The sequence below is a fragment of the Vombatus ursinus genome, unplaced genomic scaffold, assembly GCF_900497805.2.
Source record: "Vombatus ursinus unplaced genomic scaffold, bare-nosed wombat genome assembly UNPS02014828.1, whole genome shotgun sequence".
Lineage (NCBI taxonomy): Eukaryota > Metazoa > Chordata > Mammalia > Diprotodontia > Vombatidae > Vombatus > Vombatus ursinus.
The window spans coordinates 2,708,049-2,723,570 of record NW_020954606.1 but is presented as its reverse complement, the minus strand read 5'-3'; the positions used below and the strand labels follow the sequence as shown (position 1 = coordinate 2,723,570).

Below are 15,522 nucleotides of genomic sequence, written 5' to 3'. Positions count from 1 at the left end.
CACTTTAATGTGGTAGCTACTAAATCTTGTGCAAATCTCACTGTGGATCCCTGGTATTTGAATGGTTTCTTTCAGGCTTCTTGAAATGTTTTTTCTTTGACCTGGGAGTTCTGGAATTTGGCTATAATATTCCATGGGGTTTTCATTTTGGGATCTCTTTCAGGTGGTAATCGGTGGATTCTTTTGATTTCTAGTTTACCTTCTGGTTTAAAGATATCGGGGCTTTCCGATATCTTGATATCTTTTAAAGATATCAAGCTTTCCTTGACAATTTCTTAAAATATGATGTCTAGGTTTGATCACAGTTTTCAAGAAATCTAATAACTCATAAATTGTCTCGTGTAGATTTATTTTCCAGGTCAGTTATTTTTCTGATAGGGTATTTAACATTTTCTTTCATTTTTTCATCTTTTTGAATTTGTTTTATTGTTTCTTAATGTGTCATGGGATAAGTAGCTTCCGCATGCCCAATTCTGATTTTTAAGGAATTATTTTCTTCAGTAAGCAGTCTATTATTGGGGCTCAAAGCTTTTCCAGCTTGATAGAATCTTCCAGAGGATGCACTCTTCTGACATAGCCAATAATCACTGATATGTATGAGAATGGGAGCTTCTCGAGAACAGTGGCCGTCTTACTTTTCTATGTTTATCCCCAGCACTTAGCATAGTACTTTGCACATAGTAATAATAAAAAATACTTGATAAATACTTTATTCATTCATTTACATTTATACAGCATGCTAAGATTTTGGCAAAGTGCATTTACATATATTATACAGTCTTCACAACAGGCTTATGAAGTGGATGTCACAGTAATATTCTCCCTGTTTTTACAGATAAGGAAACAAAGGTACAAAGAAATTAAGCAACTTGCCCATTACCCATAGTCTTTGAATACTAAGGGTGACATCTCCACACCCTGATAAGGTTCTAATAATGAGGATGGAAGTCCTAGAGCATAATGTAGTTAAAATATAGTAGGTTTGTGGAAAAAGCACTGTATTCTAAGTCCAAAGACCAGAGTTCAAATCCTTTCTCTGCCACATGGTACCTTTGTGGCCTCAGACAGTACTAAACTCAGTTTCACAGGCTCATTGTTTTTTGTGTTAAAAGGGACCCAAAAAAATTATCTAGTGACTGAAGGGTTCTTAATATGTGCTCTGAGAATTTTTGTTTTGTTTTGTTTTTTAATATTTTGATAACTCCAGATTTCAATGTAATTGGTTTTCTTTATAATCCTACATGTTTTATTTTATGTGTTTAAGAATTCTGAAATAGGTTCTACAGGCTTTATCAAACACAAAAGCAAGTTAAAAACCCCCAATCTAGTTCAACTTCCTCGTTTAATAAATAAGGAAACAACCGCCATTAGGTCTGTTTCTCAAAGTGATCAGGGAAAAATGAAAATGTTCTAAAATATCTCTTTGTGGTAGCAAAGAACTAGAAATTGAGGGGATGCCCACCAATCAGGGAATGGCTAAACAAGCTGGGGTATATGATTGTGATGGAATACTACTGTGCTGTAAGAAATGATGAGCTGGATGATTTTAGAAAAACATGGAAAGACTTGCATGAAATAACGAAAAGTGAAGTGAACAGAACCCACAGAACATTATACACAGTAACAGCAACATTGTTTGAAGAACAATTGTGAACAACCAAGTTATTCTAAGTACCATAAACACTCAGATCAACTATAAAGGACCTATGAAGGAAGATACTATCCACCTCCAGAAAAAGAACTGATAAAAAGAAGTATACAGAGGATGGTTTTACAAATAGTGCAGGGAGAGAGAGGAAAACGTTTGAACTTAAAATTTAAAAAAAATTAAATATTTTTTAAAATAAATTAAATTCAAATAAAAAAATAAATTTAATTTTAAAACTAAGAAATAAGGAAACAAGCATAAAGAAGGATAAGTGACATACCTAAAGTCAGCTAGATGCTACAGTGAAGAAGAAAGGCAATATGCATATGTGGAGTGCCTACTGCTGTGCTAGGCACTGTGTTATGAGCTTTACAAATATTATCTTATTTGGTCCTCACAAGCACCATAGGAAGTGGGTACAATTATTACCCCCATTTGAGAGATGAGAAAATTGAAGCAGACAGTGATTGACTTGCCCAGGGTCACACAGTTAGGGAGTGTTGGGTTTGAATTCGAGTCTTCCTGACTCCAAGCCCAGGGCTTGCCATCATTATGCCACCAGCTGTGGGTAAGAGTAATGGGCTTAAAATCAAGAACATCTGAGTTCACATCCTGCCACTAGATGAGTGACCTGAGGCATGTTACTTAAACTTTTTGTGCTTCAGTTTTCTCATTTATAAAATGGGGATAATAATAGCACCTACCTCTCAGGACTGTTTCAAGGATCAAATGAGCTAATAATTCTAAAGCATTTTGCAATCCTTAAAGGGCTATATAAATCCTAGTCGTTGTTAAAGGAAGTAAGACATAACTAGTAGAGTAAGTATTTGAACCCAGGCTCCTGCCTCTAAATCAAGTGGTCTCTCCATTACATCATGATGCCCTCCTTAATCTATAAAAGGAAGAGGCTAGACAGAAGGATCTATATTCAATGAAAATATTACTACAATGTTAATAATAAAAATGCAAAAGCAATATATTTTATTGAGAAAATTATTTTGATTTGCTAGTTAACTTAAGAAAAAGGTTTAAATCCAAAGAAAGAGCTGTGGAGCTTTAGAAGTGATTGTATTCAAAATATTTAGATGTTGGTGGGATTGGTTATTTTGACTAATTTTATTCCAAAATTTATAGCTTTTCTTCTTTTTAAAATAAAGTTCATTATTGACATTACTTTTTATTTATTTTTTTTAATTTAAAATTTTTTTTAGGCAATTGGGGTTAAGTGACTTGCCCAGGGTCACACAGCTAGTAAGTGTCAAGTGTTTGGTCTGAGGCCAGATTTGAACTCAGGTCATCCTGACTTCAGGGCCAATACTCTATTCACTGCACCACCTAACTGCCCCTGACAAAACTATCATTTATGATTAGGCCTAGGCTTTGGCCTTGAAGTCAAAAGGACTTGGGTTTAAATTCTGCCTCTTAACAGGCTGTGTGACTCTTGGCAAGTCACCTAATGGCTCTGAGCTTCAGTTCCCTCATTTATAAAATGAAATAATAGTTTCTGTCTCACAGAGTTGTAGTGAGGATCAAAGGGGATAATGTATGTACAGCATTTTGAAAACCTTAAAGGACTACATAAACAATAACTATTAGCTACTATCACAAATAAAAAAAAAAAGATGAGAAAAAATAGAAAAGAGAGAAAAAGGGTAAAAATAAATGGACAGAAGTGAAGAAAGCAGAGGCACAAGCAGAGATTGGTCTGAAGTAACTTAGAGAGATATGGAAGAGAGTAAGGAAGAATAAGATTAGAAGAGAATTAGCAAAGATATTTATGGGTGATAAAGAAATTAACTGATCAGAAGTAAAAACCAAAAGAAAATGGGAAAGGATAAACATGATGTATCCATAATCTCCTTCAAAGAGAAGAAAGTGAATTTGCTTGTTGAGGGTTGGGAGAGGTCTGAAAGTTCCTAAATGGGCTATTAGGCATTGCCATCAATCTAAAATACCTCAGCTGTTGTTCAGAGAAGTTTCAGGGTGTGTAGAAAACAAGACTCATGTGCAAAGCTAAAATCTGAGAGTCAAATATTCATAATCTGGAGAATAACTACATAAAGAATTTTGTTTTTCCTTTAGCATTCCAAAGAGTAGTAAGGGAGTGACATATTCTGTTCCCCACATGCCAACTGCAAGCAAAGAAACTATTCCAAATTAAGTTTAATTAAACTAAAAAAGTTTTGGCAAATTGGGATCAAATCCAAATTTCAAAAATAGGATATCATATTTAAAAATTTTTTAAAAAGTAAAAAATGCTTATAACATTCCCATTTAAAATAATGAATTCACTGAAAGTTTCATAAAATGCTTTTGGGATAAAAATAAGAACTGACCCCATAAAAGTTGATGGAAAATAACGTGCTTACCATAACAAGCGTCCATAATTTCTTACTGTAACATTATAGATTTCTTGTTTTTCTTCATTCTGTAGTAATAAAATTGCCCTTGGCAAAAGAGAAAATTTTTTAAAATAATCTACATGTAATATTATTCTTTTCATCTTCATTGTGAACTACATCATTTACATAGGCTGGGAAAGAAAGTCAGCATGACTTCTCAGTGAATTGTAGTTTTAAATTGTGATTGTGTAAGTACTAGATCTGTGGTAATAGCAATTGGGAAAGAGGCTATACAGAAGTAGAAAATGGCATAAAAAGGGTACTTAGAATGTGGCTTTATCATCAATCTCCACTACAGTTACCTAGACAACAATAAACCAGGATTGGTAATTATACAATCTCTTAAGCCAGCTAGAGGTTACTCCTTTAAACTGCTGCTAGGTGCCCATCCAGGGCTTCTCAGAAGGTACAACTAAGCAATTCTTTCTCTGATGGAATAAATGCATTTAACAAAGGAACACTATACTACATATCATGAAGTTAAGGTAAAAATGATTTTTTTTCTTTTACTAAAGTGCCTCTATTGGGTATAGTTGAACAAAAAATTACATTCCTCTCATAATACATAGGTAATAACATTATTCAAAGGTTAGTGGATTATTCCAGGTCTTTCTATAATGTTATCTGGAAGATACTTTTTGGTTCTCCTTCCACCTTCACTGACTGAACAAATTCATTTTACAAAGCAGACCAAGCTACAGAGAAATATCAACTTCTATATAGAAACTATAGACTTCTCTAAAAAGAAAATGTTTAAAATCATGTGGTGGAATCAAGACCATACATATATATACATATATATATATATATATATATATATATATATATATATATATATGAAAACCCAACTTTCCATCTTTCCTACCCTTAGAAATATGTTCACATATGATGAAAGATTACAAAACATTTATTTATTTAGTACAGGCATTACTATTGTACTAGGTGCTCTGATGGTTCATTAACTTCAATAAGAAAATAAAGAATATTTTTATTTCTCAATTAATGTTAAGCACATATTTTACCTTTGGTATGCATCAGCTGCCTCTTTCTTCAGTTGTAGATATTCATTTAAATAACCCAACATTGTAAAAGCTGCAGCATAATTCTGAATTCTTTCTGAAAAACACAAATGCCTATACTTTATATGTGCCTCATGAACCCCTGGTGATTTTGCAAAGACCCCAATTCACAGTTCTTTTACATTAATTTTAAAAATTGTTACCCCAGTGAGTCACTTCAGCTGAAATAGAATTCATAATAAATTTATCCAAAAGTTATAGTGCTACATAGTTACAAGCACCATCAAGATACCAATCTAACTTTGTCCTTAATATAAAATGTCCAGTCAATGCTCAATTTATTGGACAATATGTAATAGTAGAATAATGGATATCTACATAGCACCTGAGACTATTAATGCTCCATAAAAATTATTGGATTTGATTGTCACAACAGTCACTTAAATACTACATCTATTACTGACATTTAACAGAGAAGTGGTAACTCAAGGGGAAAAAAAAAAAGACACTGTAGGATTTGCCCAATTAAGTGCCTTGGTTAGTGGTGTCAAAGGCTGGATTCAAAACCAGATGTAACCTAATTCCAAATTCAGGTTTATATACTACATATGTACTATATACTACAATCTTTAGTTACATTATTTTAAAGTTTAAAACTGATGCATTTTTATTTCTAAAAGAAACAATGTGAAACTCTAGCCCACATTAAAACCTGTCTATTAAAATCTGTCCTGTTTGGAAGGAAGATCTGTTTTTCGGGCAAATCACTTTAACCTTCCCATGATTAATTTTTTTTTGGAGGTGAGGCAATTGCAGTTAAGTGACTTGCCCAGAGTCACACAGCTACTGAGTGTTACGTGTCTGAGGCCAGAATTTAATTCTGGTCCTTCTGACTCCAAGGCCGGTGCTCTCTTCATTATGCCACCTACCTGCCCCTCCCATGATTAAATTTAGCTACAATTTCCCTCAGAAGTTTTATTCCAATATGCCTCTGAAGAAAAAAAAATCTAATAGTAATGATGTATGCCAGTACTCAAACAAAAATTAAAGCACTTATCTGTGCTATACCTTAAATTTCTAACGTCAAAAGACAGTACTAAGACTTTGCACTAGAGTACAACGAAGAAACAGAAATATATTTGTCATTGTAGATGTTGAAATATGTAATCATGTCTATCAGTTCTTCATAATGCATAATTAAGAAAAATTAAAACTCAACTATCCAGACCTCTATGAAATAAGTCATTCTGGACATCCAATTTTCATTAATAGCCGAAGATTTACTGCTTTAAGTTTTGCATCATTTCGTAAGGAAATCTTCTTAAATAAAAAATAAATAAATAAATCTTCTTAAATAGGCTCCTTCCTATCTCTACAGTCTTCTTAAATTTTACTCTCCTTCACATAGTCTAATCCATCAACACTGGCCTCCCTGTTTCTCACATGACACTCCCATCTCCCAATTCATTCCTTGGTCACTAGCTGGCCCCTGCCATGCCTAGAATGGTCTTTCTTGTGGCTTCCTCAACTCAGCTCAGATGGCACTTTCTGCAGAAGGCTTTTCCTTGTCTCCTCCACCACTACGTCTTCCCTCTGAGACTACCTCCCACTTAGACCACATATAAATTGGTATGTACAAAACTGTCTGCATGTTGTCTCTCCCATTAAAATGCCTTTAACTTTGCAGCCCCAGCACTAAGCACATAGTGTATACTTAATGTCTGATAGTGATGATGAGGTACTTCCCTGCCTTCTAGAACAGCATATTAAAACTGCTATTGATGGCTCAGGTTATCATTATAAATAGTCTACACTGTACAATGTAGTGACAGCATCAGAAGCTATTTCATTTCTTTGTGTGTAGGCAGGACAGTACAGAGGAAGAAGTACATTCGCAGACAGAGGACCTGAGTGCAAATCCTAGATCTGCCATATAGTGCCTGAGTGATCCTGGACAACCCACTTGACCTCTCTGGGCTTCAGTCTCCTCTTCTATAAAATGATGAGGGTGGACTAGATGACCTCTAATATCCCTCCCACCTTAAAATTTATGACTCTATGATCCTAAGTGGTTCTAAAATTCCTATATTTTGAGTTCTCACTTCTACTTTTTTGTTTCTTCCCTTGCTATCAGACTGTCAATTCATCAAATATTTCTAAATACTCACAATAGGCAGAGTGGGGGGCTCTTATTTCAGCTATTATTATTCAACACTATCAGTGAACCAAAGGCCCTCTCTCCAATTCTCATTCACTATAGACAGATAATCAAGATTATCATTTGAAAATAGTGAGCACCTAAGAGGGTCTCTTGAAAATAAAAGGCATGACCACATAAATTTGGGGATAGTTGCTTTTGTTTGTTTGCTTGTTTGCTGGCTGGTTCTTGCCTCTGTTCCAGGTGGTGGTGTATTAAATTTTGTTTTACTCTGTTGGTAAATGCAATTTCTAAGAATCATTAATTTTCCTAACTTCTTAATTATTCTTCTGTTGTTAAAAAAATCAAATTTTATGTAATTTTAGTTCCTTTTTTGAAAGGATTACCAAACTAATAACATATCACAAGAATGACAGACACACAGAATATTTGGATTTTAGCAAAGTAATTAACAGCATGATATTTTTATAGATAACACAAAGCTATGTGTATTGAATGATAGGACAGGTAGGTTCAGAACTGGCTGACTGACTAAACTCAGGCTATCAATTAATTAAGTAAGCTCAACCATGAGAGATGTTCCTAGTGGAGTGTCACTGGGACTATTTTAATCAACATTTTAATTAGTCAATTGGATGAAGATCCAGAAGACACTTTTATCAAGTTTGAAAATGACAAAAAGCAGAGAACAATAACTAATAAAATGAAACAATCAGTATTAAAATGAAACAATCAGTATACAAAAAAATAGAGGCAGTTTTAAGTTCAAGTTTAAATTTCACAGGAATAAAGTTCAGTCCTACATTTACTTTTAAAAAATCAACTGTGTAAGTAAGAAGTTGGGTGAGACAAAAGTAGAAAGCAATTTTTCTGAAAAAGAACTTTAAGTTCTAAGTGGCCATAAGTTCAAAATGTGTTAACATGCAAGACAGCAATCAAAAAAAAAAAAAAAAAAAGGTTAACTTCATCTTGGGCTGACCAAATAGAAGTTTGATATACAAAGCATGGGAGGTGATGATCCCAATGTACTCTCATCTGGTCAGGTCACATCTGGAGTACAGTGTCTTTTTCCAGGCACCACCTCTTAGAAGTGCCATTGAAAAGTGAAGCACATCCAGAAGAAAGACCAGGATTGAGAAGACTCAAAACCATATCATAAAAAGATAGGCCGGAAGAATTAGGGATGGTTAACTTACAAAAGAGATGCCTAAGAAGTAACATGAATGCTATCTTCAAACATTTGAAGGACTTTTACATGAAATTCCCTTGTTTGTTTCTGATGGACAGAATTAACACCACTGAACAGAAATCACAAGGAAGCCCATTTCAGAGCTGTATGACTTCAGGTAGGATAACAACCTCCCTTAATACCAGGTTACTTATCTGTAAAATCAAATGAAGGGATTAGACCAGACCCTCACAACTTGTAAACTTCTTCATCTGCAGATAGGTTAGACTAGAGACAGACTGGTGATGGTTGGTTGTTGCAGGTCACATGACAAAAAGAGAGTGCACAGCGGCAACCCTACATTTTCATGGGCCGCCAGCAGTCAGCATGTTGTGCAAGCCTGAATTACACTTAGGTGATTTGCAAGATCTTTTCTAATTATGCAATTCTACAATTGTATGGGTCACTTTCCTCTAGATAAAAATATGACTTATCATTCTTCAGAAAAAATAAAATAAAAACTAAACCAACTGGTTAATATTACAATAATATATTATAATCAAACCAGCTAGGCGGCAAAGTGAATACAGCGCTAGTCCTAGAGTCAGGAAGACCTGAGTTCATATCCACTCTCATACTCTTAGTAGCCATGTGACACTGAGCAAATCACTTAACCTGTTTGCCTCAGTTTCCTTAACTGTAAAATGGAGATAACACCATCTATTTTGAAACGTTGTTGTGAAGATGAGATATTTGTAAAAGGCTTAACACAGTGAGTGCCTGGTACACAATAAACGCTGTCTAAATGTTTATTCTCTCTCCTGTACTAAACCAAATATGCATAACTTAGATCCTTGAAAGAGAACAAATATTTAAAATATACAAATTAATTTACAATTAGAGAATCCTCTAGCTATTTAACAAATATTTGTGTTTTACAAACGCAACATATATCCTACTGTATGATGAATAGTAATGATGATGATGATGATGATGATATTATTAATAGATGTTCCCATTCCTAGCAGTCATAATCTCCAAATCACCTGGAATGAAAGGTTTTCAAAATACAGAGATCTAGGAAGAAAATCAAAACCATTTTGGAAAAGGAAGAAGTTCATATTACCCCCACTGTCCTGTCTGATTCCGAAATTGTCTCAAAGATACTTTCAGTGAATCTATGAAAGATTACTGTGCATCCCAATATTTACATTGTTACAAAAATCATTTCATCCACTGTGCAGTAGTTCACTAAGCAATAAAAATAAAAGAACAGCAAGACTGCACTGTCCCATGATTATTTCTGAGTACCATCAAAAGAAAATAATACTTACAGTGGTAACTTAAAACTTTATAATACCTGTATATTTGCTCAAAACAACTTGTGCTGCTGGAATGGCATTCATCTGGAGGATATTATAGCGGTACAGCTCCGTTTCTCTGTTTGTCCTATCTTGCAGTGTTGTACAGACCCAATATGCATAGCCTATTGCACCCTCTGTCTTTAAGGGGAAAAAAAAAAGATGTCTACTTAATTGGACATGGTGTATACAATCATGCAATTAAAAACTATGATGTTAAATAATGTACTTCAATTAACTCCAGAAAATTTTTTAAATCTTGAAGAAAATAGTTCTTTTATGAAACTTAATTGAATTGTTATCAAGTTTCATTGCTATCTAACACACCAAGCCACATACTAATTTCCAGAATGTTATAATTGATCAAATTTAAAAGTTCTGTCTCCAATCCTGAATGCACATTAGCAGTCATGAAGAATACACAGAGAGCAGTGTCCCATCCAGAAGACTGAATTATCTTCTCTGCAGCTATAGTTCAGCATGACAATACTAGTTTACTTATCAATAGTAATATTAACATGAAATTCATTTAAGAATTAGGGAGATCCAGGTGCACTCTCACAACACCCCCAAAAACGGGAAAAAAAGAATTAGGGAGAAACAAAAAGGCCTTTGGACTTTACAATTTTGTCGCTTTTTTATGAGAATCTCCCTGTGTATGAGAGTTGCTATTCTATCTAATCACAATATCTTAATTTAAGCTAGAGACAAAAATGAGAAGACTTTCATTTAATGAGGATTGGTTATGTTACTATTAGGATAAAATTTTTAATAAATACTTGCCACCTCTAATATTTTGTCATATTAAATTTCTGCTCCATCACTTATTTTATTAACAAGAACATTACTTGGTTTTTTCACTAATGAATGCAAAATAAAAATGCTAATTCTTACGTGCATACTGAGTTCAGTAGTATGCCGAAAGAGATCCATCGTGTCATAACTTCCAACTGTCTCTGCAATAAGAGCCTACAGAAGGAAAATTAAGATTCTTAAACAAATGAACCTATTCTCTAAAATAAAATAAAGACATAATTGGAATTTTCACCTCTTACCTGCCCAATCCAACACATTAAGTAAGATGGATCAAGGGACTGAGCAACTTTGAAGGCTTCATGAGCTTGCTATAAAAGTACATAAAAACACCATTAAATATTATGTTTCACCTTCCTGTAGGGACTAAATATTGTAATAACTATAATGCTAAAAAGAAGTAGTAAGTTAAGCAAAGCATGTCATCAAATTTGCTGTTATTAGGGAGAAAAAAATCCAACTTTGTCCAGAACCATCTTTGTTTGCTAGTAGCAAATACTGTTTTATATTCTTTAACTAGTTCTCACTGTCTACAAAGGTGATTTTTATTCATAGTATATAGATACCCTGGTTCCTGGACTAAGACTCAGACATTTAAGTTGGCAGAGCACCAAACTATAAAACAGTCCTAGCCCTCTCCATCATCCACTAACTTCTTCCTCACCTTAAACTTTAAACAAAGAGATTAAATGAGTATATACCCTTTACCTCTAATCTAACTGGAATGGCAAATGTTAACAATCTGGTTTATGAGCTACAGCAGACCCTGTGAATGCACAATACCATCTAGAGATTTGTGAGAAAGCTTGGAAATATGAACGATGAACACTCCAGCTATTTTAGTCTCTGATTTTCCCACGGGTAAAAGCTCAAACATGCCAAATCAAGTAGTGGCTTTGTAGAGGGATTAACACCTATTAAAGTCAAGAGCTAAGTAATCCAAGTAAAGCTGGCTGAAAATGAAGATGGTTGAATTTATAAAAATACTCTATTCTGCCCTTCTTCCTACCAAGACCGCAGTAGGTCTACATTTCAATATGAATGGGAATTTATAAAATCACTGTCACAAATGAAGGACATTAAGAAAGACACACTTCAAGGGGCCAGACTTTTTTTTTTCACTGAAACAGTAAGGGAAAAATAAATAATACTTTTAATGCATTTACAGGACAAGATCGTGTCTAAGACTGACCGTTACATCAACATTACAGCATTGCTTCAATTAATTCTCCACAACAGTTCTACTTTGATGCCTCATGATGACACAGAGGTGGCCACTGGTCACACTAGTAAAGCATAAGCTCCGGGTTAAGTCCTACCAGCTGGAAGTTTTATGTGCAGGCCTGGTGCTTGACTCTATGTTGTCTGAGAAGCAAGTTCAGAAAGGCTTATCATTAACCAAAGGATGATACAGCACCTCACTCTATGAAGAGGATGGAGCCTATATCTATGGAAGAAGTACCTCAACCAAGTGAAATCATAGGTCTTTTGAAGTATAAAGTGTTGAAGTATCACTCTATCAATTAATCTTTATGAAGAACCTTATCAGGTACATTTTTTGTTTTTGTCAAGACCTACTATGATTTCATCATTGTAGACAGAATCACTGCAGATTAAGAAACATATAACTTAGAGTTGTCTGGGACACTGAGAGGTTAAGTGAGTTGCCCTAGGCCACTCTCCTCTACACCACACTGCACATTATACTGTACAGGTGTATTACCACTGAGAAAATAAATCCCAATTGTTCCATAAAAAGTACAAATACCATGAAGTAATTATTTGTATTCAATGTATAAACAGAATATGCTTTAGGTCTTTAATGTTTACCTCCCCTTGGTGCCCCTGAAAAAAAAATTTTACCTCAATATTTTCATTTGCTAGATATAAAACTCCCAAGTTTGTCCATGCAATAGCATTCTGCATTAAAAAAAAAAAAAGAAAGAAAGAAAATTAAGCTGCTTTGCTATATGGTTTTCTCAGATAAACAAAAACGCAAAATTCTGGAATACTCTCTAGTGATGATTGCACTTACAATTTGTTCAGCTTGGATTGATTTGATGAAACAGTGTTGGGCAAGTGCATAGTTTCCAATGCCTGAAAAATATGGGCTTTGATTTAAGTGAGCTTTATGAACATGAACAAATAATTTTCTAATGTGATTGAGTATTACTTAATTCTTACCACTGTGACAAGCAACCACACCAAGGGCATTCCAATACAAATGGTTATTACTATCCAGTCTCACTGCCTTTTTCAGACACTAGAAAGACAAAAACTTACATTTTACTTCTTAGAATTACTTGCATTGAAATTTTCAAGATCAATGGACTTTTATTTGCAAATATCAAGATCCTTGTTCAATATAGCAAGTTGATGCCTAAGAGTCTCAATAACATACATGTAAAGATTTCTCCAACAACTCTTTAAGTTCATTCACACAACTTCTGGTTTCTGCTAGATCCTGTGCTTGACGATAATAATTAATTCCAAGATCGCACCATGTATTAGCTGTAGGCATCAGTTTTAATGCTCGACCATAGCACCTACAAAAATATAATGTGATTTTACTTTAACAACAGAGGAGATTAGTTAAATCTGTATGTTGCTTATTGACAACACTATTGGTAAATTACTTTCCTCTAAGACTAGCTATCGAGGTTTACATACATACTTAAAACAACTTTCCTTTCTGTTAAGAACCCAGAAACTACAAATGAAAAGTGGAATGCTTTATCAGTTGCAATCACACTTTACAGTTTGGCTTAACTGTTTTTCAAGAAGTACTTTAGGGGAGGATTTGTTTGGGTATTTGCTGGGAAATGTCTGTTGTGCAAAACAAAATGTAGCAATAAAAAAAGTAAAATATTTTAAGACACAAGGAATAAATTTTACAGGCAGTAGTGGAAAGAGAGCAGGTCTTAAAGTTAGGAAGACCTAGGTCTAAGTCCTGTCTCTGACACATATCAAATTAACTTCAGTTCCCTTGGCAACCCTCTCAGAATATAAATTGTAAAGCAGGTGCCAATCTCCAGAGTTAGAGGGAACTTCCTCATCAGCAGTTCCCTAAACCAAGAAAATCACAAGTCTGGTCCAAAAAATTAAGTAATTACCTTCCCCCTAGATGGAGAAGCTCATGTTTCTTCAATTTTTGTTTCCCTTCTTTCTGACCCAGAAGGACTCCTAAAACATTTACATTCACTTTAGATGGTGAAACCACATGTAAACTGGTACATGCATCTCCAGTGAGCTTCCAAATACAAGAAACATCAGATCGATACTGGAGAGCCCTAAAAGGAAAAATGCAATTATCTTAAAAAATTTCCCAAAATATCAAGTTTTCCTCTCTCTTAAACTTAAAAAGACAGTACATATATAACAGAGTGACTTCTTCCATTAGGTGCTGTGAATACTTTATTAAGAGTTCACTTCTTGAGTAAATTACCTCCTGCGTACATGTTAAGGGCTACCCAAAATCATATCTGTATATTTCCTCTATAATTCTTTCTGTAAAAGTGGCAGGAAATCTGCCTAATAGGCACAAACCAATGAATTTTCCGGGACAATTTATTTCTAATATTAGATTTTTAAAGAAGTTCTTAGTAAAGAGCTTAATGCTAGGCTCTATTAGAGCAGTAAACAAGGATTTTGCCTCTAATTTTTTTTTTTACCGTAAACTGAAATATGCTTATCGTCACACAGCGCCACAGAAGAACATTCCCTGAATGGATAAGGTGGACCACAAAGTCACGCTATACATTCGTCTGAATATAGTGGAATAAGAGACCTCTATTATGAGACATAGCATATCAAAAGATAAAAAAAAAAAATCCTGTTATCTATTGTTATTTCTAACAGTAAAGGTAAATGACTTCAAAGGTAAACAGAAATGCTAAAGCAGAAAACTAGTTCCTTTCAATTAAGCAATTACCTCCACCCTCAATCCCCCACTTCTTGAGAAAAACTGATTTGTGAATAAAAACAAGGCAATTTAATCTACAAGAGCCTAGGCAATGAGATACTGCAAACGTCTATGGTACTGGCAGATGGACAAGCAGATGGAACATTTTTCATAGCCTTTTCTGCTGATGGAGTCCAGCCAAACAACATTTTTCACTGATTTCCTGAGAAATGAGACAAGCTATAGCTGTCATGACTGGAAATCTACTGGGAAGTTCAGCGAGAAAGAAGATTGGAAGCTCTTTTGTCTAAGTTTCTAAAATTGATAACTTGAAAACAAAAAAGAAATCAAAGAACAAAGAGAAAAAGAAGAAAGGAAGGAATAACAACCTTATCCTCTTCAGAGACCTAATAGATTTGATATTAATACACAGGGACACAGATTTTACTTCTCTTAAAAGTCTTAATTCTACAGCACTAGATTTGGTGTCAGAGAACCTGAACTGGGCCCAAGGTCTTCTACTTCCTACCTGAATAATCTCAAACAAAATTTAATCATTTCTCTGACCCTTAATTGCATCTATAAAGAAGTTAAAATTCCACAACCTAATTCACAGAGTCATTTTGAGGCTCAAAGGAAATAATGTAGATATAAAAGTGCCCTGTTAATGATACAGTACTATACAAATGTGAGCTATTATTTCCTTTATTAGCAAATCATAGAAAATAATACCTTCTGAATTACATAAAGGAATTTTTGCCTAACACATCTTTAGCTGTTATGTTAACAATAAAAAATTTAAACTATCAGAAAAAAGAACCAACTTAGATTAAAATTAAATTTGAGGTTAGCTCTATGGAAACATACCACCACCACATAAAATTATTAAGCATATCATCTGTTGTAGCATTATACCAGCTACTATACAGAGCAAAACTGCTATGCTACAATGGAAGAGATAGAAATATAGCTAAAACAGTTTCAAAATTACCATTAAGCATCCATCCAAGCTGTGCCCTCCTCCTATACTAGTTCTCCCTTTGTTCCAGGTG

General features: G+C 34.3%; 1 protein-coding gene across 3 annotated transcripts in view; it reads right to left on the bottom strand.

The window, feature by feature from the left end:
• The window catches only part of TTC37 (tetratricopeptide repeat domain 37), a 111,266-nt gene that overhangs the window by 46,604 nt on the left and 49,140 nt on the right, over positions 1 to 15,522 (bottom strand). For all 3 annotated transcript variants that reach the window (XM_027838489.1, XM_027838491.1, XM_027838490.1), the window contains 10 exons: positions 13,683 to 13,859; positions 12,971 to 13,115; positions 12,754 to 12,832; positions 12,605 to 12,666; positions 12,433 to 12,489; positions 10,812 to 10,880; positions 10,651 to 10,725; positions 9,756 to 9,897; positions 5,073 to 5,166; positions 4,018 to 4,095 (listed from right to left, as the gene is read on the bottom strand). In XM_027838489.1, coding sequence (XP_027694290.1) covers positions 4,018 to 4,095; positions 5,073 to 5,166; positions 9,756 to 9,897; positions 10,651 to 10,725; positions 10,812 to 10,880; positions 12,433 to 12,489; positions 12,605 to 12,666; positions 12,754 to 12,832; positions 12,971 to 13,115; positions 13,683 to 13,859 — 978 coding nt within the window. The remainder of the gene's footprint in view (positions 1 to 4,017; positions 4,096 to 5,072; positions 5,167 to 9,755; positions 9,898 to 10,650; positions 10,726 to 10,811; positions 10,881 to 12,432; positions 12,490 to 12,604; positions 12,667 to 12,753; positions 12,833 to 12,970; positions 13,116 to 13,682; positions 13,860 to 15,522) is intronic.